The 26,339-nt window shown below is 38.3% G+C and overlaps 1 protein-coding gene across 5 annotated transcripts in view; it reads left to right on the top strand.

The window, feature by feature from the left end:
• The window catches only part of RNF130 (ring finger protein 130), a 136,273-nt gene that overhangs the window by 37,607 nt on the left and 72,327 nt on the right, over window positions 1–26,339 (top strand). For all 5 annotated transcript variants that reach the window (XM_057708079.1, XM_057708082.1, XM_057708078.1 and 2 more), the window contains exons 2-3: window positions 1,046–1,240; window positions 19,043–19,293. In XM_057708079.1, the coding sequence (XP_057564062.1) occupies window positions 1,046–1,240; window positions 19,043–19,293 (446 nt within the window). The remainder of the gene's footprint in view (window positions 1–1,045; window positions 1,241–19,042; window positions 19,294–26,339) is intronic.

The raw sequence follows: 26,339 nt of genomic DNA, 5'->3' as shown, positions 1-26,339 counted from the left end.
CTAGTACCCACCGTCCTCTGACACTGCATACCTGCAGTCTTCAAAATAACATTTGTGACTTTTTTCCTCCTTCTGAACTGCCCTTCCCTTTTCATTTTAACCTGTTATAAATGTGAGGATGGGGAGTGGAAAGAGCAACCAGTGGTGGCTTCTTAAGATTTGCAGAGAGTGCCAGAGCTTTGATTACTATAGTTGCAGAATCAAAAATTGATGAGCTTCCCCTACAAATTTAAATGTACTTGAAAAAACTGTCCCTCCAAATCTAGGACAATGACCATGTAATTTACTGTCCCAAGGGATAGTTTTGGTGTCTTTGTGTATCTTGTTAGACAAGTGAATATAGTAAATTAATATATGTATCCTAATGTGAAATTGTAGAGTAATATTTACCAATAAATGTAAGTTAGAGGAATAATCTATTTATTCTAGCTTCATGTTATTTTAGCTAATTTAAACTTTCAAATACAGGCCTGAACTTTTCTAATTTCCTTTGACACTTGAGAAATTTGTTCAGGCATGCTTGAATTTCAACAAGACTACTTTGTAACTGAACCAAAGATTAGTTTGGCTTCCTTATTTACCCCAAGCAAAGTCAGTCTCCTTATGGTGATGGTGGGAAATGGGGATCAAGAGATGAGTAACTGCAGATGAATGAGCAGAGGTCAGGGTAGCTCAGTCACTTGGGTTTCTGGGGTTCTCTGCATTTGCCTTTTTTTCCTGCTCTCTTCACCAACCTACATTGGATATTATTGGTCTTTTATATTTTTGTCCATCTATAAAGTTAACAGAATTTTTCACGGTTTTAATTTGCATTACAGGTAACATTTTAATGGAGCATCTCTCTCCCTGTGCAGATACAGATTCAGAGTCATTGCATTGTCCTTTGTGGATGTATTTATAGCTCTGCTGGCAGTGAGCTGCTTGAAGTGCTTTAGAGCTCTGTGGTACCCAGAGAATAGTCAAACACTTTGATGAAGACTTGATTAATTTCATTTATTTGAGGAAGAAATTAATGTTTGTTTGTTTTCTTTTCTCACCTATTTAGTTGCTGATCATCTGGGCTGTGATCCTCAAACACGGTTCTTTGTCCCTCCTAACATCAAACAGTGGATTGCCTTGCTGCAGCGGGGAAATTGTACCTTTAAAGAGAAAATATCACGGGCTGCTTTCCACAATGCAGTTGCTGTAGTCATCTACAATAATAAATCCAAAGAGGAGCCAGTCACCATGACTCACCCAGGTAAACAAAAAAAGGAAATTGTAGATTTTTGTTTTTCCTCTGAGAAATTATTTCTTTGTAGGTGGGCATTCTACCTCTTGCTGAAACCATATCATTTCCCACATAATTCTCTGATCATATTTATTTTTGGTATTGCCATTTGTTTGTTGAGATGCATGTCTTTTTTCCTTTAGTTGAACTTTTTCCTTTTTTTAAGGAAATAATGACCATAAAAGCCTGTAAAATGTGCACTTATTAAGTAACTGGCTGTGACTGAATCCTTAGTCATTTTACATTTCACTTGATAACTTTGAAAAATGATATATTAGATTTCAACTCATTCATCCAAGTTATATCATGGATTCTTAAGGATTACGTGTTTGAGAAGGTACTTTTATCTTATCAGGAGAAATGTTGGAACTGACTTAGTAATTTTTATAATTACAGTAGTAACAGTATTTCTTCATTTCTTGTGGAAGCATTTAGGGTATTTCTGATGTACTTGTTTTAATAACAGTAGTTACAGTTTTTTGAGCTGTAATGTATATATGTCAAGCACTATATGGTCATGAGCTTTTTTGGTTTTTAATAGACTTTATTTTTTAGAGCAATTTTATATTCCCAGCAAAACCTGGGCTTTTTTCAGACTGGCTTTTTTCACTTAATAATATGCATTTAGGTTTCCTTCATGTCTTTTCATGGCTTGATAGCTCATTTCTTTTGAATGTTGAATAATAATATTCCATTGTCTGAATGTACCACTGTTTATTTATCAAGTCACCTACTGAAAGACATCTTGGTTGCTTCTAGGTTTAGGCAGTTATGAATAAAGCCACCCTAAACATCCATGTGCATGTCTTTGTGTGGACATAAGTTTTCAGCTCCCTTGGATAAATACCAAGGAGTATGATTGCTGAGTTTTATGGTAAGAGGATGTGTAGTTTTGTAAGAAACCGTCAAACTGTCTTCCAGTACCATTTTGTATTCCTCCCATCAGTGAATGGGAGTTCCTGTAGCTCCACTTCCTCACCAGCATTTAGTGTTGTCAGTTTTTGTATTTTGGCCATTGTAATAGGCTGCTTTGCTTTTTGTTTCTCTGATGATATATGATGTAGAGGAGCCCCTTTTTTGTATATTTTCTTAGGCAGTCCTCACCATAACCACATATGCTATAGGTACTCTCCCACTTACAGACCAGGAGACTGAAGCAGGCAGGGGCCAGCAGAAGAGAGGCTTAGACACAGGTTTTTTTGGTGTTCTTTCAACTCAGCAGTCTCTCTCTTAAAGTTGAAACCTAGATAAACTTTAATTCCGCATTCATAAAAATTTTAAAGATTAATGACTTATTTAAAGAATTAACTTTTTAATCATATAGTTAATATTTACATAATCAATTTTTAGACAGTTATCTTGCAAGGATCTCACCCTAATTGAGGGTCATTGATACTTTTGTGTTTATCTTGATGAGTAATGCAGACGGATTTAAATTTTATTGCTCTGCCTTGTTTTCTTCCCTCCAAGTTGTTTTAGAACTAAAATATATATATTTCTAATTGCTAAGGTAACACATGCTCATTGTATGAGAACTGAAACTAAAGAAAAATATAAAAAATAAAATAGAAAAAGTGTGTGATTTGCCCTATCCAGAGGTCACTTTTCATTTCTTCAGGAAAACAGAAAGAAAATTAAGGGTCAGTCTGATTTTTCAGGACATTGTGTGTGGGAACACAGGATTCAAGACAGTAGTTTTTCAAACTTATGATTACTGGGGGTAAGGGGGTAGGTAAATTGAAAGATTGGGATTGACATATACACACTACTATATATAAAACTAATAAGGACTTACTATATAGCACAAGGAACTCTACTGAATATATGTATATATATAGCTGATTCACTTTGCTATACACCTGAAACTAACACAACATTGTAAATCAACTATACTCCAATTGAAAAAAAAAATGCTTAGGTCTCAGAGCAGGTGCCAGTTTGCTCTCCTTGGCTGTCTTAGAGGGAAGAAAAACTGAAATTTTGGGCCTAATCATTCCTTACCGATTTCTTCGTACTGAAAATATGAAGAAACATGGATAGGGAGAAATTCAATTGAGCAGAATGTATTTTTCTTTCTCTGTGAAAGAACCACATGCACAGAACCACAGAGAAGTAGTGAGAATGAAAGCCTTTTAAGTATGAGAAGATCTGGGGATTATAAGAGAGGGCATTGAATTTTTTAATGATTTTTGTTTAAAAAAGGAGGGAATTCTCTATCAATTAACATGGATTTCCTATCCGTGTTCCTTGAAATGTTAGTATATCCAGGTATGTTCCATAGATGACCCATGGAGGAAAAAAGGTAAATGATAAGATAAGTTTTAGAAAATGCTTGAAAAGTATTCCACCTTTAGAAGCTCCTAATAAGACATACTGAGGTCTCTGAGAAGTCTTAAAGATGTGTTTTAATTAATTAACTTATGGTTTCCCAAGTTTATTTGACCATGTAACCATTTTATCACATTTTAGTATGTAATGACACAGATAAGGAAATGTAAGGATAGAGTCTGAGGGCATATTCTTAGGAAATGGAACCTTCGTAAGGCAGATGGAATGTAAGAATGATAGGAAATGGCTTTGTGCTGTAATTAGATGTGCAGAAAATTAGAGCGAATAATGTGAGACAGTGAAGTGGTAATACATTGCAGAGAAGTTTAGCACCATCTGATATTAAGAACTCATACATTGTGATCCAGTAATTTCACATCCAGATACGTGCTCTGCAATACTCTTCACACTTTGATGTGCGTGTGGATCTCCTGGGAGCTCTGTAGGTCTGGGATATAGCCTGAGATTCTGTATTTTTAATGTTTCCAGGTGATGCTAATGCCACTGGCCCACAGATCTTGCTTTGAGAAATAGGTAAAGACAAGAAAGCTAGGTTTTAGTCTCAGATTTTTCTCTGACCTCTTCTGTGATGTAGGCCACGTTGCCTCCTGTGTGGGAGGACCTCTTTCGTCTCTAAATCTAAGTCTCTGAAAGGCCATGAATCCCTATTGTGGAGGACAACATGAAAAATCTTTATGATCTGAGAACCGCTTGTTTTCCTGGCTCATTAATGTGTCACTGCTTCTCTCTCCCTCCATAGAGCCCCTTCTTTTCCTGTTTCTACGTGAGGTTCAAGGACCTTTCCATCTGAGTCACTAGATTCCCCCAATGACTCATAACTCCACATCCCAAGGGGTAGACCCAGAGATCCATGTTTTAGCCCTTCCTTGCTCACTTGTCAATTCTATCTACCCTTCATTTGAGAAAAGAAAACTTTGTGCTTTGCATTGTAATGTGAACTAATATGAACTGGTGAGAGTTGAAAAAAAGACCCCTAGGTCACACCTTCAGTGAGTTTACTATCCAAGGCCCCTACAGTCTTCATGGTGTCTTTTTTGTACCTCTTGACAGTACTGTCATTTTGCTTTTCTGTTGTTATCATTTGCATACTAGACTGGCAGTAGAGAGAAGACTGCAGTTTTCTTTAAGTTAAAGTTGATGTCTTATCTTTCTATTCTCTGCAGTGGTCAGCAAAATACCTTGAACAAAATAAGTATGTGCTACATTGAAATGATTTCCTGAAGACATTTAGCTTTGTTAAGCTTTCTTTCCATTTAAGGATATATTTTGTAACTAATTTTTAAACTCCACATTGTTAAGTATAAAAAGTGTTTCGTTTTCTTGCCTTGTCAGTGATGTTTCAAGAGCTTGTTCATGTTTGTTCTAATGAATGCCCTTCATCTGGTGACTGAAGGACATCTTTTCTGGCACAGTGTCCATGACATCATTGACAGGAAAGACCGCTCCATTTGTGGTTTTATTTGTTACCTCTAGTTGGCAGAATAAGTTCTTTGTAATATAGTTAACAGATATGTGGTAGTATAAACGGGAAGTTATGGGCTCTTGGATAGTTTAAAATAATGCACATTTGTCTGAAAGTCAAGGACTTATTTTCCTGGCTTTTAAAAATTGATACAGACTTTACTGTTTAACAGTCATAAATTGTGTCAGATCATTGTCAAATTGAAGATTTCTTTTATAGTTTTATTTGTGTATCTGTAAGAATCTGTGGACATTTTTTTCATTGTTAATAGGAAGATGAAGTAATTTAGATAAACATGTAACCCAATAATAATCTTGCTTGTCTATCTTTCTGTCAGTGAGTGGTATCAAATGCTTCTTAGTGTTCCCTTGGCTGGTTGAATAGAATTAGTTAAATAGCTCTTCACCTTTTTTCCATCGTATTCTCTTTAAAAAAAAAAGTATGTAGCTCTATACTTATTATCTAGCAATGAATAGAAAAAAAATCACACTTTGTAAAATATGGAATATTCACTTTGTGAATAGGAAAAATCACACTTCATGAAAACAAGATAAATCACAAACATATTGCAAAATATCTTTATCCACAATTTGGGCCATTTAATGTAAATCTAAAGCCCATCAAGAAAATGGTTAGTATCAATATAACAGTCATACCATTTTTTAACTGTTTAAAGTTTTTAGATTCTAATTGAATATGGATTTAATTACCCGAGAAAAGATTGAGCTTGCATTTTAAATGTACCGCTGTAGCAGGAAGTAGAGTCTTAATTGTATCTTTTTGCCTGAGTTTGCAAATATCTCTTCTGTATTTTCCATATGATGCATTCAAGAAAAACCTCAAACTGAAACATGTAAGCAGTAGCTTTTAAAAAATAACAGCTTTTTAAAAAATGACTGCTCATGATTCTGTTTAAAAACTTTTCTATGAGCTCTAAATTTGTCCTTTATTTCTCTGGATGTAGAGAGCCCCTCCCTCTGCCAGATACTGAAGACACTTTATCTTCCAGCCTTGCTGTCTAACACAGACATTGCAGGCTCGGCATCCTGAGTAAATGGTCTGGACTCATCACTTGATTTGCCATTTTATCTTGCTTGTGCTTATCCTTTCCTCTCCAGCAGCAGAAGAGGAGGAAGCTAAAATAATGTAAAGGATCTGCATGGGGTTTAGAATACAGGCTTAGAAATCAGTTCCGTAGGTTACAGGACAGAAGACGTTTTTCACTTGGTAGCTGTTCATATGACAATGACCTGGATTTACACTTGCAAGCTCGGAGTGCATCCCACAGGCACAGCTGCTAAGGTGGAGGATACAGCCTGGCTGCATGTGTCAGAGGTCTGGTGAGGGTCAACCCTTACCCCTTAATTGATGCCTTACAGTGCTCCTCAATTCAGGTTTTTCAGGGGGTGGAGTGTAAGGGGTGTTGGGGCAGGATAATTCTTTGCAGAATTGTCCTTTGTATTTACAGAATACAGGATAGCCTCCCAGGGCCATGCCTACTAAATGCCAGAGGCACCCCTCTCTGTTTGTAACAGTGTAAAATCCCCTAGAGTTTCTAGACACACTCTCTCTAGGAGGGCCTTTCTGCCGTTGTTGAGACCTACTGTCATACTCTGAGTCTACAGAGCCTTAAGAGGAGGAATGAAAAGAGATCCTTTGTTGGTAAGGGTAATGGAAACAGAAGAACTGATGAAGGGAAACGTGATGGGATTTTATATTTACTCACATATTAGCATTTCGGGTGTTCTTTTTTTCTTTCTACAAGTTATACGTTCCATCTGGTGTCATTTCTCTTTCAATCCAGATAATTTTTTTAATCATTTCTTGCAGTGCAGATCTGTTGTGATGAATTCTCTCATCATTCATTCATTACCTGAAAGTGTCTTTTTTGCCATCACTTTTCAAGGACATAAGATATAGAATTCAGCACTTTAAAAGTGTTGTTTGTTTTCTAGCCTCTTTTTTTTCTGATGAGTCGTTCCTTTTTATACAATGAGTCCTAAAAAATAAACCTTTTAGAACAGATTCACATTTACAGAAAAATTGCCAAGAGACTACAAATAAATCCCATAGACCCTGCACCCCGTTTCTCTTACTAGCATCTTACATTTGTGTGGTACGTTTGTTACAATTAATGAAGCAATATTGGTACATTATTAGTAACTAAAGTCCATACTTCATTCAGGTTTCTTTAGTTTTTATCTAATGTCCTTTTTAGTTCCAGGACCCCGTCCAGGACACCATCTCACAGTTGGTTGTTGTGTCTCCTTAAGCTTCTGTTGGCTCTGACAGGTTTTGGAGACTACTGTTCAGGTATTTTGTAGTGTCCTTCAGTGGGATTCGTTTGTTTTCCTCATAATTAGACCAAGGGTATGGGTTTGGGGGAGGAAGACCGCAGAGGTAAAGTGTCATCCTCATCACATCGTATCATGTACTGTCAACATGAGTGAGCACTGTTGATGTTGACTTTGACCACCTGGCTGTTTGTCAGGCTTCTCCACTGTAAAGTTTCTCTTTTCTCTCTTCCATACAACACTCTTCAGAAGGTCACTGTGCATGGCCCACACTTAGGGGGTGAGGAGTTCAGCTTCCCCTCCTTAGGGTAAAGTATTACGTATTTACTTGGAATTATTCCACATGGGTACTTTGTCACTTCTCTGTGTATTAATTTATTCAGTCGTTTACATATCCGTATGGACTCACGGATACTGATTTTATACATCGGATTGTAATACAGTACTACTTTGCTTATTTTTTTGCTCAGGTTATTTCGGCTTTGGTCATTGAGAGCTCTTTCAGTTGACTCCTGTGTCCTTTGACATGTTGCCATTACCACGGGTGTTGGGTGTTTGTTTTGCTTTTCGAGCGCTTGCTTCTTTTCTGGTGCTGTAAGATACTCCAGGCTCTTCTTGTATATATCTCCTGTCCCAGTCCTGTCCCAGCCATTGTTCTGAGGAACCCTCATTTCCATTTATTGGAGAATGATATTAGAAACCAAGCTCTGGGTAGTAGGTGTACTTATTACTATTAAGGTTTTGTTGCTTCTGGGCCTCCTTAGTTGACAAAGCAAGGAAATATATGTGTGTATACTAATACGTGGATATGCACATATCTATAAACATTTCTGCATATAACCATTTGTATCTATATAAGCTGAGAGTGAGTTCATACTTAGCTCTCCAGCTCTAATCCACAACATTCTAATCCATTACATCACATGAGTCACTCTAGATTTCTCCCATGGATCACTCTAGATTCCTCCCTTTGCTTGTCTGTAAAGTCCCACTCCAGAAGTGAGAAACCTGGCTGACACCAGCCACCGTCCATTTTCTTAATGGTTCAGCTCACTGAGTTTAGAAGTTCTTAAACGTAAATAACATATTGTCAGGCCTTTGCAGTGCTGGTGCTTGATGTGAAAGCTAACATAAATTACTTTCTTCTCAACTTCAGTCTTCCCCGACTGGGATGCCTAACTGTGTACGTAACTATTCTTTCTCCACTCATTAAGAATTTTTTATCAAAAAACTTGTACCTAATCAGATTTATAAACTTTTATACAGCAAAGGAAACCATAAACAAAATGAAAAAACAACCTGTGGACTGGGAGAAAATATTTGCAAATGGTGCAGCCAACAGGGACTTAATTTCCAAAATATACAAACAGCTCATACAATTCAATAACAAAAACACAAACAACCCAGTCAGAAAATGGACAGAAGACCTAAATAGACATTTCTCCAAAGAAGACATCCAGATGGCCAACAGGCACATGGAAGGATGCTCAACATCACTAATTGTTAGAGAAAGGCAAATCAAAACTACAGTGAGGTACCACCTCACACCAGTGAGAATGTCCATCATTAAAAAGTCTACAAATAATAAATGCTGGAGAGGGTGTGGAGGAAAAGGGACCCTCTGACACTGTTGGTGAGAATGTAAATTGGTGCAGCCACTATGGAGAACAGTATGGAGGTTCCTCAAAAACCAAAAATAGAGTTGCCATAGGATCCAGCAACCCCACTCCTGGGCATATACCCAGACAAAACTATGATTCGAAAAGATACAGCACTATTTACAGTAGCCAAGACATGGAACCAGCCTAAATGTCTGACAGATGAATGGATAAGGAAGATGTAGTATATAAATACAGTGGAATATTATTCAGCCATAAAAAAGAATGAAATAATGCCATTTGCAGCAACATTGACGTACCTAGAGATTATCATACTAAGCAAAGTAAGTCAGAAAGACTAATACTATATGGTGTCACGTATATGTGGAATCTAAAATACGTCACAAATGAACATATCTATGAAACAGAGACAAGCTCAGCGACATAGAGAACAGACTTGTGGTTGCCAAGGGAGAGGGGGGTGAAGGAGGGAAAGACTGGGAGTTTAGGTTTAGTAGATACAAACTATTATATATAGGATGGAGAAACAACAGGGTCCTACTGATAGCACAGGGAACTATATTCAGTATCCTATGATAAAGCATAATGGAAAAGAATATGAAAAAGTATATATATATATATATATATAACTGAATCACATTGCTTTGCAGCAAAAATTAACATAACATTGTAAATCAACTATACTTCAGTAAAATTTTTTAAAAATGAAAAATAACTTGTAAGAAAACAGAAATATAAGTATCTTAACTTGAAAATGACACAAAACTAGGTGGCTCTGGGAATATATAACAACAAAAAGAAAGTATTTATTAGGTCAGCCCACACATGGGTTAAAAAGAAATTAGTAACAAGGTTTTGTGGAGACCTGGGTTAAGTAACAGTTCAAGTGGAGGACAGCTGGGACTTCAACCACGTAAGCTCGGCATATGCTGACATGTGCCGTGGCTGCTGGAAACATACCGAAGGCTTGGCCTGTATCCCTGTGCACATAATATTCAGATGAAGGGTGACATTCGTGTCATGCTGCTCTTGACGTTGGGAGTATTGTATCATTCTTCGCGGAAAGAATTGAAAAAGACATTGAAAAATGATGTCCAAAAAAGAACAGGATGGAAAAAAGTCTATAAGTGTTTTATCAAACACAGTTTGGAGTTTGAGCATCAAAATGAATAATGGTAGTAAGTATTTTAGACCATTAAGTAAAATAATAACTGAGTTCATGCTGACCTAAAAAGTCAAATAAATGGAATACTTACCTAATCTCAAAATACCTCCTTACAGAATACTTAGTAATTACTAGGGGAAAAAGAGTAACTTCACAGTGGACATGCCTGGAGGACGTCACTTTCACGAAATGATTGAAGTGAACATCACCAGGAATGGGATAGATCAGAACTGTGCCACCTGGGAGTGTTCACTGAAAAGAGCACAGCATCACTTCTGGGATGTTGCTGCCAGAGGGGCATGACCTGAGTCTCGCCACAAGGAAACATCAGATAAATCCAGGATGAGGGACATTCTACAGAATAACTGGGCTGTACACTTCAAAAGTGCCAAGGTCGTGAACATCAAGCAAAGTCTGAGAGACTGTTCCAGACTGATGGAGACTAGTGAGACGTGACAGTGAAATGCAATGCATGGCTCTGATCTGGGCTGCTATAAAGGACGTTGTTGGGAAATTGAGTAAATGTAATGGACTCTCAGATTAGTAATGTATTAGTGTTAATTTCCTGATTTTGGTGGTTGTACTCTGTTTATAAATGTTTTTTTGTTTGTAGAATACACACTAAATATTTGGGGGCAATGTGGCATCATGCCAGTAACTTACTCTTGAATGGTTTAGGGGGAAAGGAGGTTTTTATATGATACTTCTAACTTGTAAATGGTAGATTCTTTAAAAAATCTGTTTAAACAATGAATAATTTGGGACTTTGAGAATAATTAGTATGGAGAAAAGACTGAGGTGGAGCCCCAGGGAAGATGTCTGAAGGACTGTTGTGTGGAAGAGGAATTTTTGTTGATTCTGGAAGGTGTTTCTTATATTTGATGGCGCCGTAAAGTTTATTGGCAGGATTTTTTTCTTCGTGATACATACAGTAGTGATGCACCGTACACTGGATGGTATTTTACACCATCTATAAGTGAAATACAGTTTATTTATTCAGTGGTGTTTCTCCCAAGAATCAAGAGCTGTGAATGGGCATTTAGGAGTCAAGATTTTAGTTATAAAAAAGACCTTAGAACCAGTTACCCAACAGAGTCAGTAATTTATAGGGGGTTCGTGTATTGTGTTGCGGATGACCCATAAGAACTCTTCTAACTAAAAGATTCGATGACTCTCTTTGTGTCTGGTATGTCTTCCTAATTACCCTCCTACCTTTCTGCCTCTTTACATGAATGAAGAAAGTGACTTTCTCTTCCATGCTGGTCTTTGCTCCTGACATCTTTTCTTTTGTATGATGTAGAAAACACAAACAGGTTACCTGATAAGCGCATATAGGCAGGAGATGGTATAAGAAGAAAAGAAACTGACATTTGAGTGCTGGGTATTGAGCCTTTGCTCTACTTGCGTGAGACTGAAGAACTTCCTACTCAAGGAATTAAAGAACAAGGATTCAGTAGACCCTTGTTCTTTTTTTTTTTTTTTAAGCTCTTTATTGGAATATCATTGCTTTACATTGTTGTGCCAGTTTTTGCTGTACAACAAAGTGAGTCAGCTGTATGTATACATGACCCTTGTTCTTTTTTTATTGTTATTATTTTAAGCTCTTCATTGGAATATCATTGCTTTACACTGTTGTGCCAGTTTTTGCTGTACAAGAAAGTGACACAGCTGTATTTACACACATGACCCTTGTTCTTTTTGAGGACAAACGACAGCTGAGGAGCATCAGGAATTATCAGGTAACTCTGAAATGGCTCAGAGGCTTACACATGAAGCTGTATGTCAGCCTCAGGGCAGGAGGTTTAGGTTCAAAATTCAGCACACTTTCCAGTTAGTGTTATGAACCTTGTGGGCAAAGCTGTGTACCCATGGTGCTAGCATTTTCTTGAATCAGTACAGCTGCTTTCAAACCAGTGCACTTCCTCAGTGACAGAACTTCCCTGTTCATGCTCTTGCTCCACACCCTGTGTCCCTCCTTTATCACAGGCATTCACATCCCTGCCTGTCCCTTCTCGAAGGGAAGCCTTGACTCCTGGCTTACTTATCCACATGTGGTCCTGCCATCATCCTGGCCAACTTCAGAATCCATGTGGCGAGGGAACACCTAAACCTAAAATGCTTTCCTCAGATCCTTTGGCCATTCCACATCACCAGGAACCTGGGCCTCATTATCTCCTGGAATGTTTATATCTCTCTCTTTTTTTTTTTTTAATAAATTGATTGATTTTATTTATTGACTGCATTGGGTCTTTGTTGCTGCACACGGGCTTTCTCTAGTTGTGGCAAGCAGGGACTACTCTTCATTGTGGTTGCAGGGTTCTCATTACGGTGGCTTCTCTTGTTGCGGAGCATGGGCTTCAGTAGTTGCAGCACACAGGCTCAGTAGTTGTGGTGTATGGGCTATAGGGCACAGGGTCAGTAGTTGTAGCACACGGGCTTAGTTGCTCCGCGGCATGTGGGATCTTCCCGGACCAGAGATCGAACCCATGTCCCCTGCATTGGCCGACAGATTCTTAAACACTGCGACACCTGGGAAGTCCCTACATCTCTTGAGTCTCAACGCCAGTGTCCTATTCTGTGACTATTGCGTCTTCTCTTTCTCTCCCTCTCCTCCTGTCATTTGGGGTTGTTGAAGCTTCCAGTTCCTTGGGCCCTCTCTCTGTTTTCTCCCACTTCTCCTCCTCCACACTTCACCTCTGCATTCCACTTAGATCACGAGCCACTGTTCCAGGCACATTGACAGACAGTTTCATTTGGTCAATAAGAAGTGTCTACCATCACATGACGGTTACCTTTAGGTCCATTTGTCTCCCCAAATGCCCTGAATGTCAAGGAGTTTGAATTTTATTTAGTTGACAGAAGGGACACATGAAAGGCTTTGAACAACAAATGTATGTTTTAGAAGAACCACTGACAAATCTCAGCAGGAAATCTATATAACCTGTCATCCACATTGATCAGAATTATTGCTGTATTCATTTCATAAAAGAATGTAACATGTTTTTTTTCTCCCTTGAATTCTTTAAGGGGTCAGTGAAGAGAAGTGAATACTAGGTTTGACGAAGTGAAAGTATTATAGAGTAACATCTGAGAAGGACTTAGATCAGTGGAACTGAGAGTGAAGAGAAGGTCTCAGAGGACAAGTGAACAGATTCATTGAGACACAGGAACACAGGACCTGGCCAGACCATGCAGTGTGACAGATCGCATCGAACAGAAAACCCCTGACCTGCACCTACCTGTTCCTTCAGCAGCAGCCATTCTAGACTTTAAAGGAATTTTGACCTCTTTCGCTTAAAATATATGGTATTCTGCTTTACATATAAAGAGGTCATTGAATTCTGTAGGAATAACTGATAGCCCTACCAGAAGTTATAAAAGTGTCTTTGCAGGCACTTCATATGGGAATGCAGCATTCCCCTGAACTGTTTTTTATGGGAAATTTCCTAAAATTATTTAAGAGCTTTAAAATTCCTTAAAACATTTGCAGCTGATTTGAACTTAGCAAACAGGTTCATCTGTTAAGACATAAAACCTCTGCTAAAATGGGATTTTGTAGGTAAGCTTGCAGTACAAAAGTGAAAAGGCTTACAGTACAAGCACTTTCTCCACGTGTGGCCTAGTGCCTCAAACAGTTCATTTGCTCTTTTCCTGTGGCTGCCTTTCTAGAGTTAAAGTATCAGCCCCCCGGCCAAATCGGGCTTGTCCTGAGAGTCATTCCCAGGAGCGGGGTGATGAAGGCAGTCAGGGGAGAGGGTGGTGATTTCTGGTACCTCCCAACTGTGGGGACTCCCTGAGCTGAAGCCCAGACCCTCCTGGAAGCCAGGAGGGTTGTGTCAGTCTGCAGATACCTGAGTGTTTCTCGAGGTGGTGGGAGAAATTAGGAGTTCCAGAGTTTTGTGATCGGGGCTTTTCGGTTTCCTCCAAAGAATGCTTTCCTCTTCTTTCTGTGAATAGTAATACTACAAGTAGGATAAGCTCAGTAAGTTATAGCATCTACCGAGCACCTGCCATGAAGCCTGCAGGTAATATTTTTTGAAAGAAGAAACTGAAGTTCAGAGAGGTTAAGTATCCTGCTGGAATTTGAACCTAGACATTCTGACTTCAGAGCCAAAGGAGGTTAATCCTAAGGTTCATTTTGTTGGCCCTTGAAAATTGATTTTGTAGTCAAGATTATAGCAGCATGACCCTATTTTTCCACTTATCCCCTTTTCCCATTAAAAAATAGAAGTGCTAGGTGTTGGGGGGAGGGGGACTCTTTTTTTTTTTTTTTTTAAACAGAAAAAGTGCCAACCCAGAAGTTCTGTTTATTTAGTAGGAAGAAAAGAGAAGTAGAAAAATATTGATTACAGAACCACTTTACAAAATGCAGAAGAAATTATAGCATTGGAAAAATCACCATTTTGCAAACAGTATTATAGAAACTAATCCAGGTGGGTGTTTGGGGGTGCTGAGAGCATTGAATGAAAGCTCATTACTAGCCAAGTGATAAAATTCTCCTTTATCAATAAAGGTAAAACCTACCATACGCTTCCTAATGTAGCATGCTAGAAGGACACAGCGTCACCTGTGTAGCATTCCTACCAAAAATGTTTACTTTGGAGATTTAGTCATGAGGAAACAAGTAGACAAATCCAGATCGAGGGACATTTTTAAAACCTATTGCCTGGACTCATCAAAAAAGGCCAATGTCATGAATGACCAGAAGTGACTGAGGGACCTGCTTCAGATCAGAGGAGACTCACAGGAAGAGACGACTGAGCACAGTGCCCACAAGGCCTGATTAGGCGCTGGGTACTCAACTAACCTAGACAGTTCTGAGAGTCATTGTTAGAATCAGGCAGAAATATCTGAATGTGGACTGTATATTGCAGAACAATGTGGTATCAGAGTTCAGTTTCTTGAGTATGATAGATGAATTGTGTCCTTGTTCTTAGGAGAATGCTAAAGTATTTAAGAAGGAAATGTCATGATGTTTGCAACGAACTCTCTTGGTTCAGCAAAAATAAACACACACAGAAAAGGTGAAGTGTTACCAGTTGACAGATCTAAATAAAAAGTGCATGAATGTTCATGTAGTGTTGAAACTATTCTGCAGGCTTGAAAATTCTCGAAGTAAAAGAATAGAATTGTTTCTTAAAGTGGCCATACTCAAGCAGGGGAAACAGATTCACAATAAAGAATAACAATGGGGAGCGTTTTCAATAAAATAAGTGAAAGCAGGGATCACAACTAGGTTTTTACTTAATTGGCATCTCTGGCAAGTTAATCCTGGCCGCTGGGCATGTTGAAATGCGTGGGATTCTGAATCCATATTCATGATTTATTAGCATAGTTTGCCAAGGGCTTCAGATGCACGAATGGTGATGAATGTTCCAAATACTTGTCATCTTTCCTTAAATGTTTACATCGTTACAGTCTAATTAATTAGTTCTTAACTCTTTATCTGTCACTGCTTGATCCAACCCTAATTTTATCCTGAGCTTACATTTTCTCTGGCATTAATATCCTCCCCCCACCCCCAGAATCTGGGCCAAAGCGTCACAGATTTTTAAAAGTCAGGTGTCTGAGGCAATCCTTAAATTAGGGTCTTTGAGCCCAGATCGCCTTTATGGGTGGGGAATGAGGAAGTCCATGAATCTCTCCTGAAATTGGAAGGGGATGCCCACCATCAGATTTTCCTAGGGGATTTATGACCTAAAGTGGTTTAGAACCTAGTGTCTTTGCTAGTATTCTGCTGATCTGCTGTAGTTATTTTTCATTTTGTTTGACCGACAGTGTTTTAATCTCCTTTCCTGTCCCTCTTCCCAGTCCCCTCCATTGTGGTAGCGTCATGAGCCTGCCTGTGTTTGGCTCCTCTCTCTAGTCTCTGTAAAATTCTCCTTTGCCCTTTGAGAGCAGATGCAGTTTTCATGTAATCAGGAGCAGGTGTAAAGGAAAAAGCACTCCTGTGTGTGTGTCCTTTACTCCTCACACAGAAAACTTCACTTCTGACACTCTTGGTCACCAGATGTTTGTGGCATTTTCCCTATACCAAGCAATTTTCAATAACACTAGCTGGATGTCCTGTAATTGAATTTGATTCTGACACTATCTGCCTGGGGTTAGCGTGAGGTCCCACAAGTTCAGGGCTTAGTCCCACAAGACATGCCACCCCCTCATGCCACCATTTCAGAAGCCAGCTGCAAGTCACACATTGTCACCAGTACTTCTGACCCACCAGCTATAAGTTGAGGTCCCCACAACCCCCTCCTCCGGTCCAAAAATTTGTTAGAATGACTCACAGATCTCAGGGGAAACCTTACATTCGCGAGGTTTATTCTAAAGGACTTAATAAAGAGTACAGGTGAAAAGACACATAGGACAAGGTGTGTGAGGAGGGGCTCTCTGGCATGCCGTCCTCCCACCACCTCCATGTGGTCACCAACCTGGATGCCCTCTGACCCCCGTACTTTGGGATTTTTATGCAGGCTTCACGTCTCTAGTCCCTCTCCCTCCCCAGAGGATTGGGGTATGGGGCTGAAAGGTCCAAGCTTCTCGTCATGGCTTGGTCTTTCTGGTGACCAGCCCCTGTCCTGCAGCTATCCAGGAGCCCACCAAGATTCACCTCATTAGAACAAAAGACACTCCCATCCGCCAGGGGATTCCAAGGGATTTAGGAGCTCCGTGTCAGGAACCAAGGTCAGAGACCTAATATTAGAACAAAAGATGCTCCTAGTGCTGTCACTTAGGAAATTGCAAGGGTTTTAGGAGCTCTGTCCCAGGAACCAGGGATAGAGCCCAATATATATCTTTTCTATTATTTCACAGCAGGTAATTTTCCACTCTTTTTGCAAAGTGAACATTACAGAGCCTTGATGATAGTATATGGTCAATAAATATTGTTGAAGGGATGGTTGAAATAATTAAATGCTTCTTTTCCCAAACAGCTTTCCAGCTGAAATTAGGTGGTGCTCATTTAGTGCTGTTTATGTGAATGAAATCACATGGACTGGTTCCCTTGGCGACCTGCACAGCTTTCCCAGCTCCTCTTCCAGCTTGAGTCTTCACGAGGGAGCCTCAGAACTGATTTCTAAAACCATTTGTACCTGGTGTGATTATAAAGCAATGAGACTGATTGTCATGTGCTGTTTGTGGGATCCGTCTCAGTTACTTTATAGCCATACCTGGTATCTTATACCACAGATCATTGCCTGTTGAACAACATTTTTAAAGCACTTAAGGTTTCTAAATGGAAATTTTAAATGGTTTAGCATCATTTTATGATCTTTTTCTAACTTACTGATCAGAACTCTTATTTCAGAAAGATAATTAGATGTTGACTTTGTTGCTTGCTTTAATTTTGCAGTTTTTTGTTTTTGAATTTTTAATCAGTATTCCGGTACACTGCTGATAAATTCTGATGAAATGACTGGCACGATTTTGAATAAGGTTATACAAAGGTATATGTTCCATTGGGTTATACTTTTCATAAAACTTTTTATTATTGAATTTCTTTTCAGTTGCATATGGTCTTTTGACTGCACATTGTACAAGGATAGTCCTTTTAGTTAAATATGATAAATGAAACATATAAACTAAATATTTAGTAGTAGTATTCATTGAAGAAGGCTTCAAAAGGGCAAGTTTGGGAGTTTTAGTTTTGTTTTGATGGTTTACATTTATATGCACAAACCTTATTCAAATTTAAATAAGGAATTATAATTTTCTCTTTCCCAAAATAAAATGTCTGTTCTCCGTCTTCTGACCCCCACAGTCTTAGGGCTCTTGGAAGAAGGCCTATTGTAAAAGTTGCATGTTGCCACAGGCAGCTTCACCTTATGAAAGGATGATCACTGACAGCTGGACTTGTGGTAGAAAGGTTTCTCTTTTTGCTTAAAAGAAAGTGGGACATTATTCCCTTTCTGCAGAAGGAAAGGGATAGGAATTTCATGCTGTGCTTAGGAGAGTCACTTGCCTTTTCTGTATTACTGCTTATGTAATTGAAAGAACTGGATGCCTAGGCGAGCAGCTTACAAACATCCTAATAGTTAACTTAAATAGTTAGTGGTGGCTATAGTGGAACCTCTGGGCAGCTGTTAGAAGCTTGCAAGTATTTTGATACCAAACTAGTCCCAAGTGTTGAAGCTTGGACATTTCTTAGGAAGGGTTTAATTTCTACAAGAGTTCTGGGGTAAACGAAAAAGGAACTTTCCTCCAGTCCAGTCTACACATAGGAGCAAAGTTAGTTTCAACTGTTATTGATTAAAGATATCACCATTTGGCATTTTGCTGTTGGAACTCTATTAGCAGATTTGTGTGCTAAGTCAGTGAAATTATAAAATTATATATCTCATCCTTCTGCTTCTTTCTGTTCTTTGTGCTAGTTCTATACACAATAGGTGCTCTGTAAATGTTTGTAAGAAAGTTTAATGCAAAAAGTACCAATTTTTGTAATATAAATGTTTTTCTCCTTTTCATAAGGAGTTGGGACTCTCTAAAGAACATTTTAAGATGGTAAAGGTTTTACAGTGAAAACCTGCCATGATTTTATCACATTTCTATTGCTGTATAATACAGTGTTGTGTATTGTCTGTTACGTTTGGCTGATTTAATCATCTGTGTTTTAAATATAGTTGTAAGACAAGTTAATACGGTTCTTAACACTGCAATCAGTTTATGCGCTGTAAGTGTGTTTAAGTCTTAAGTAGTACACAACAAATTTCTGTTCCCACTTGGTGCCAGCATACCCAGCTGCAGCTGCATTTTGTTTGAAAAGTTGAATCTGCAGACCCTTAACAGTAGCAAAAATTGCGGTAGTTTTTCTAAGTAGCATTTTTATATACTTGATGTTCTATAAATTTTAAATGTCACTTGAGTATATGTATTTATTTTACATTACAGGCACTGGAGATATTATTGCTGTCATGATTACAGAATTGAGGGGTAAGGATATTTTGAGTTATCTGGAGAAAAACATCTCTGTACAAATGACAATAGCGGTTGGAACTCGAATGCCGCCAAAGAACTTCAGCCGTGGCTCTCTAGTCTTCGTGTCAATATCCTTTATTGTTTTGATGATTATTTCTTCAGCATGGCTTATATTCTACTTCATTCAGAAGATCAGGTACACAAATGCCCGGGACAGGAACCAGGTGAGCTATCAGTACTCTGTAGTGATTGATGCTTACTGGCCATGATTCACATAATCTGTGTATGAACATTTTTTCATTAAAAAAAGTGGTAACCCTCAGTCATTTTAATATGTCAAAAACAGATGGAGACAAGTATTTTAAGGATATTTGATTACCTAAATGGAGAAATTATTAAATTTATAGTGACCACTGGGAATATTCCAGGTAAACGGTTAGCTTAATATCATAGTGTGATCTGGCTAATTCTAGGAATTTGAAGAAGTATTACATAGCTGCATTTTTAAGCTGGTAACATTTGTTGTCAGTGGCAGGGGAGTTGGAAGGATGGGGGAGGGAGACTTTCCACTCTATATATACTTTTGTTCCATGTGAATTTCTTTTCCCGTGTGAATTTTGAATTATGTATTATCGATTCAGAAAAAGTAAATTAATTAAAAATAAATTATCTGTCCTATTTAAGCTTAGCCATGGGGCAGTGATGAGGTGGGGAAGGACCAGCAAAAGAGATATCTAGATAGTCATCCTGGAAATGTCATTGCCCAGCGCAGCCTAAGTACTCAGTGGATTTCAGGTGAATGAACAAAGACACAGGAAAGACAACATACTGCCCTGTAGTAATGTACTTGCAGTTGGTTTTCCGTCAGTTTGTTACTTAGTTTGTTTGATATGCTGTGTATGGAATATCTACCCTGGAGCCAGGTTTGACGTGTTAGGTCCCGGTCCCAGTCCTAGGCTTTTCTAGGAAGCTAAGAAGTAAGTTGCTTGGAGAGTGGTTTGAAGCCAATTCTTATATACACCATTCTCTCCGCAGAGTACATCTAAGTCCCAGTGGGGTGGTATGAAATTTCATCCTTTCTCATTCTAGTGAAAATAGCACAGACTTTGGCATGGAGTTCAAGTCCTGACCTTACCACCAATTTGCCATAGTCCCTCTTGCACGGTTTATTTAGCTTCTCAACTTATTTCTGCATCTGAAAATACGTATAAAATATACAAAAACTATAATTTATTGAACATTTGTGTGCCAGGCTCCGTGTAGCATCCTGTACATCTTTAAAATTTTTATCATGATAATTTTTATTATTTATAACTTTAGACTTACAGAAAGTTGGAAAAATAGTATAAAGTATTTCCTTGCCCAGATTCTCCAGCTGTTAACATTTTGCTGTATATCCTTTTTAATCATTTGAGAGTAAGTTTGAGATAAGATGTCCCTTTACCCTTAAATACTTCATTGTGTACTTTCTATAAGCAAGAATATTCTCTTATATAACCCCAGTATGATTACCAAAATAATGAAATTAACATTAATATCATTATCTGATCTATAGACCTTTTCTAGGTTTTGTGAAATTATCATAATAATGTCCTTTATAGCAAAGAAAACCCTGGATTGATCCAATCATATTGCATGTTGTATTCAGTTGTCATGTATCTTTTCATCTGTTTCATGACATTGACATTGTTGAAGAGTACAGGCCAGTTGTTTTGGATTTGAGCTTGTCTGATGTCTGATGTCTTTTCATGATTAGATCCAGGTTTATATTCATTTTTGTCAGGAATACCAGTCCTTTACATGTGTTAATTTTTTTATTTTGAGATAGTTGTAATTTCACATGCATTTATAAGAAATAATACAGAGAGATTCCCAAATACCCTTCACCCATTGCCCCCCAGTGGTACAATCTTGTGTAATTATAGTACATAGCGCAACCAGGATATTGACGTTGATAAAATCTGCTGATCTTCTTCAGATTTCTCCAGTTAAACTTGTGCTGGTGTGTGTACAGTTCTGTGCAGTTTCAGGTGACCACCACCACAGTCCAGATACAGACCCCTTATCACAAGGATCCCTCGTGCAGATTCTTTTATAGCCACAGCCACCTCTCTCCTACACCCCTGCCTAACCCCTGGCTACACTAGTGTGTTTCCCACTCTACAGTTTTGTCATTTCAAGAATGCTGTAGAAATGGAATCGTGTAGTACTTAACTTCTAGAGTTCGATTTCTGCATCTAACATAATTCCCTTGAGATGCTTCCAAATTGTTGTACATATCAATAGTTTATTCCTTTTTATTACTGAGTAGTATTCTGTGGCTTGGATGTACCGTAACTTGGTTGACCAAATTGATTCCAGTTTTGGCAATCGTAACTAAAGTGACTGTAAACATTCACCTACAGGTTTTTGTGTGAACATGTTTTCATTTCCCTGACATAAAGGTTCAGGAGTGCAATTTTTGAGTTATTATGATAAGCACATATTTAATTTTGTAAGAAACTGCCATACTCTTTTCCCAAGCAGCTGTACTATTTTACATTCCCAGTAGAAATGTATCCCCAATACAGTTCCTCTGCATCCTTGACAGCATTTGGTGTTGTCACTATTTTTCACTTTAGCCATTCTGATAGGTGTATAGTAATATCTCTTTTGTGATTTTAATTCACGTTTCTCCAATGACTTACTGATGTTGAACATCTTTCATGTGCTAAATGCCACCTGTATATCCTCTTCAGTGAAATGTTTGTGTCTTTTACCCATTTTCTACTGGGTTGTTCGTTTTTTACCATTGAGTTATGAGAGTCCTTTATACATGCTAAATACAAGTCTTTTGTCAGAATTGTGATTTGTAAATATTTTCTCCCAATTTCTCCCAGGATCTTTTGAAGAGCAAAATTTTTTAATTTTTTAATAAGATTATTTATGTATTTATTTAATTTATTGGCTGTGTTAAGTCTTTGTTGCTGCATGTGGGCTTTCTGTAGTTGCGGAGAGTGGGGGCTACTCTTCATTCCAGTGTACAGGCTTCTCATTGGGGTGGCTTCTCTTGTTGCAGAGCATGGGCTTTAGGTGTGCAGGCTTCAGTAGCTGTGGTGTGTGGGCTCAGTAGTTGTTGCTCCGAGGCATGTGTGTGGGATTTTCCTGGACCAGGGCTTGAACCCGTGTCCCCTGCATTGGTAGACCGATGCTTGACTACTGCACCACCAGGAAAGCCCCAAAATCTATAATTTTGATGAATCTTAATTTATCAGTTTTTCCTTTTATGAATTGTACTTTTGCTGGCAAATCTAAAAACTCTTTGCCTAGCCCTAGATACCAAGGAGTTTCTAATTTTTTTCAAAAGGTTTTACATTTTACTCCATGATCCATTTTGAATTAATTTTTGTATAAAGTGTGAGGTTTAGGTTGAGGTTCCTTTTTGTGCTTATGTCTGTCCCATATTGCACCTTTTCAAAACTCAGTTGGGCATGTTTATGTGGGTATGTTTCTGGGTTTTCTGTTCTATTCCGCTGATCTGCGTGTCTGTCCTATGTCCACACCACACTGTCTTGATTACTGTAGATGTATATTATGCCTTCGTATTGGGTGGATTGATTCCTCCCATTTTATTCTTCTTTTTCAAGATTGTTTTATCTACTCTAGGTCCTAGAGTCTTTTCATATGAATTTTAGAATAAGCTTGTCTCTGTCTCTATTAAAAAACAACAACAACAACTTTCTGGGATTTGAACCTGTTGATCATTTGGGGAGAATTGATATATTTATCATGTTGTATCTTCCAGTCCATGAACTTTGAATGTTCTTGCATTGCTTTAGGTCTTTTTTTTTTTCTTTTATCAACATTATATAGTTTTCAGCACACAGATCCTCTCATGTTTTGTTAAGTTTATACCTAAGAATTTTGTTTTGTTTGGAGTGACTGTAAATAGTAATGTAATGGTAAATGGACTGTAAATGTGTTTTTACTTTCAGGTTCTACATGTTCATTGTAAGAATATCAAAATGTGATTGAATTTTATATATTGATTTTGTGTTCTGCAACCCTGGTAAACTCACTTATTGTAGATTGCTTGGGATTTTCCATGTAGACAGTCATGTTATTTTGCAAATAATGACCACTTTATTTGTTCCTTTCCAATCTCAATGCCTTATTTCATTTTCTTGCCTTATTGCAATGGCTAGAACTTTCAGTATTATGTTGAATAACAGTGGTAAGAGTGGGCATTCTTGCTTATGCCCAATCTTGGAGGAAAGGATTCAGTCTTATTAAGTATGTTGTTAACTGTCATGTTTTGCAGTTTTGTTACCAAGTTGAGGAAGGTCCTCTCTATTTCTAGTGTGCTGAGAATTTTTATCACAAATGGGGCTGGATTTTGTCAGATGCTTTTTATGTGTCAGTTGATGTGATCATATGTTTTTTTGTTTTCTTCTTTAACCTGTGGTAGATTGCATTCATTGAGTTTTGAATGCTGAACCAGACTTGCATACCTGGAATAAACTGCACTTGATCTAGTCTTGTATACCTGGAATAAATCCCACTTGGTTATGGCATATAATTTTTCGTGCATTGCTGGATTCGATTGGCTACTGCTTTGTTGAGGATTTTTGTGTCTAATTTCATGCGAGGTACTCGTTTGTAGTTTTGAGGGAGAAGTTGTAAAAATGTAATTTCTTTAATGGTTAAAAGAATATTCAGGTTATCAATTTCATCTTTATTGGATTCTGGTCATGTGGAGGTTTTGGGAAATTGGCCCATTTTTTAGATGTCATATTTATAGCATAAAGTAGTTCAGAGTACTTCCTTGTTCTCCTTTTCATGGCTGCACTGTCTGTAGTGATATTCCCTGTTCTTTCCTGATTTTAATTATTTGTATCATCTCTTTTTATCTTTGTCAGTCTTCTGAGAAATTTCTCAATTTTACTGATTCTTTTCAAAAACAAGTTTTTTTGAATTTTAACAGTAGGAACTTAGATTATTTATTTGAAAACTTTTTCTAGTGTAAGCATTTATTGCTGTTTTTCTCTCAGCACTATTTTAATTGTGTCCCATATGCGATATCCTCTATTTTCATTTTCATTTTCATTCAACTTTATGTAATTTTTTTCTTTTGAGGCTTCTTCTTTGACCTGTGTATTACTTAGAAGTGTGTTAATTTCCACTTGTTTGGAGATTTTGCTGTTGTCTTAGTGTTATTGATTTCTAATTAGATTCCATTATGATCAGAGAAATACTCTGTATGATTTCTTTTTCTTTAAATAAATTTAGTTATTTATTTGTTTATTTATTTATTTATTGGCTGCGTTGGGTCTTTGTTGCTGCACACGGGCTTTCCCTAGTTGTGGCGAGCGGGGGCTACTCTTCGTTGTAGTGCACAGGCTCCTCATTGCTGTGGCTTCTCTTATTGCAGAGCACAGGCTCTAGGTGTGCAGGCTTCAGAAGTTGCAGCACGTGGGCTCAATTGTGGCTCATGGGCTCTAGAGTGCAGGCTCAATAGTTGTAGCACACAGACTTAGTTGCTCCGTGGCATGTGGGATCTTCCTGGAGCAGGGATCGAACCCCTGTCCCCTGCATTGACAGGTGGATTCTTAACCACTGTGACACCAGGGAAGTCCCTGTATGATTTCATTTCTTTTAGATTTGTTGAGGTTTGTTTTATGACCTAGGATCTGGTCTGTCTTGGTGAATGTTTTGTGGGTGCTTGGGAAAAAATGTCTATTCTGCTATTGGGTGGAATGTTTTATAGATGTCAGTAAGATCAGTGCACTCAGCTTGCTTCTGATAGGAGCCCACAGAAGGGGGGAAAATCACTTTCCCAATGGGCCCTGCTGAAAACATCATGGGAAGAGGGGTGCAGTTCTTCCATTGGCATTTTGCTGGAGTAGGACAGGTATAGCCCACTCTTGCTGGTACTTTGGCTAGGGGAAGCAGGCTCTTTTTTTTTTCTTTTTTTTTTTTTGAGGGTGTGGGCTGGCTGGGGGATGGGGGCGTGGGGATCTGTTCCTGTTGCCACTCCCAGATTGGAGGCTTCTGCAGCACCTTGTCTGAGATATATGAGAGGCCAGGGAACTCACCACCTGGCATTCAAGTCTCGAGACCCCTAGACAGCCCACCTCTTCTTTCTACCTTTGGGAGACTCCCTGGGCTGGTTATGTCCAGGGTTTTTTAGGTGTTGGAGGTGGTGCAGCTGGGAGAAATGGGGCTACTCCATCGTAGCAAAACTGAAAGTTCCTGTAGCATCTCACATGACTTTTGACTTGGACATAGGTGATTGAAGTGATAAAGGGATATTAGATGAAGGAGTCGACTGATCTAAAAATATGCCACTTTTTTTTTTTTTTTTTTTTTATGCCACTTTCATAGAAAAGATTATTGGATTTGCATGTATAAAATAAAGTTACAGCCATACAATAGAACGTACCAATTTTGTGAGATTTTTGACAAAATGAATAGCTGTGAGATCGAGATCTGATGAAGTGGAGGAATACAGAGTCAGATGAGCACTAACAAAATAACAGCGTTTGTGTGTTTATCTTCAAAACACCCGGTAAGAAATTCTGTCTAATGATGTTTGAAGAAAATATATATCAGCTGAAGTTCTTCAGCTTCTTGAGGACAGGCGTATAGCATTGAACTGTTCTTTTACCCGCCCTGTTTAATCAGTGATGTTGCCTTCTTTTTTAAATTGAAAAATTTAACCAGTATAATAATACAAGAACATAATTTTTAAGAATAAATAGTACTGCAAAGCTTGGTTCGTTGCCCAGTCCTCTCCTCCTTCTAATTCTTGTTTCCCAGCAACAAGTCACCTCTTTCAACTCTTTAATCTATTGATTCTGTTATTAGCTTCATATAACTAAATAGCATGCTGTACTCCTTTTTTAAATAAATTAAAGGTGTTTTTTAAACATACTGCCATTATGAAAGACTAAAAGTAAAATGATCAAGAGTAGCTCTGAAAGGGTGCTCTTGACAGGAAAACCGTAAAATATGGCTTTGATTGTAGTGCATCTCAAGGACTTTTGAAGAAAGCAAATGTTTTATCGCAGGAGCCTGCTCTTTGACAGTAGTGCTTTAATTAGCACCCAGCATGGGGCCTGTGTGTGATGAAGGACTCAGCGCAGTCACCATCTGGCACAGGCCACAAACGGGAACTGGTTTTGCGGCTGACTGCGCACAGACTTCCTAAGTATCCTTCTCCAGACGCTGCTGTAGCAGAGAGTGGTATTCTGACCTTTGTTCTTCCTTCCGTTTTTCTTAAGGTTGAGAA

Source organism: Hippopotamus amphibius, chromosome 15 (assembly GCF_030028045.1).
Source record: "Hippopotamus amphibius kiboko isolate mHipAmp2 chromosome 15, mHipAmp2.hap2, whole genome shotgun sequence".
NCBI lineage: Eukaryota > Metazoa > Chordata > Mammalia > Artiodactyla > Hippopotamidae > Hippopotamus > Hippopotamus amphibius.
Note: the sequence above shows the minus strand (reverse complement) of the source record. Positions and strands in the feature narration are given on the sequence as shown.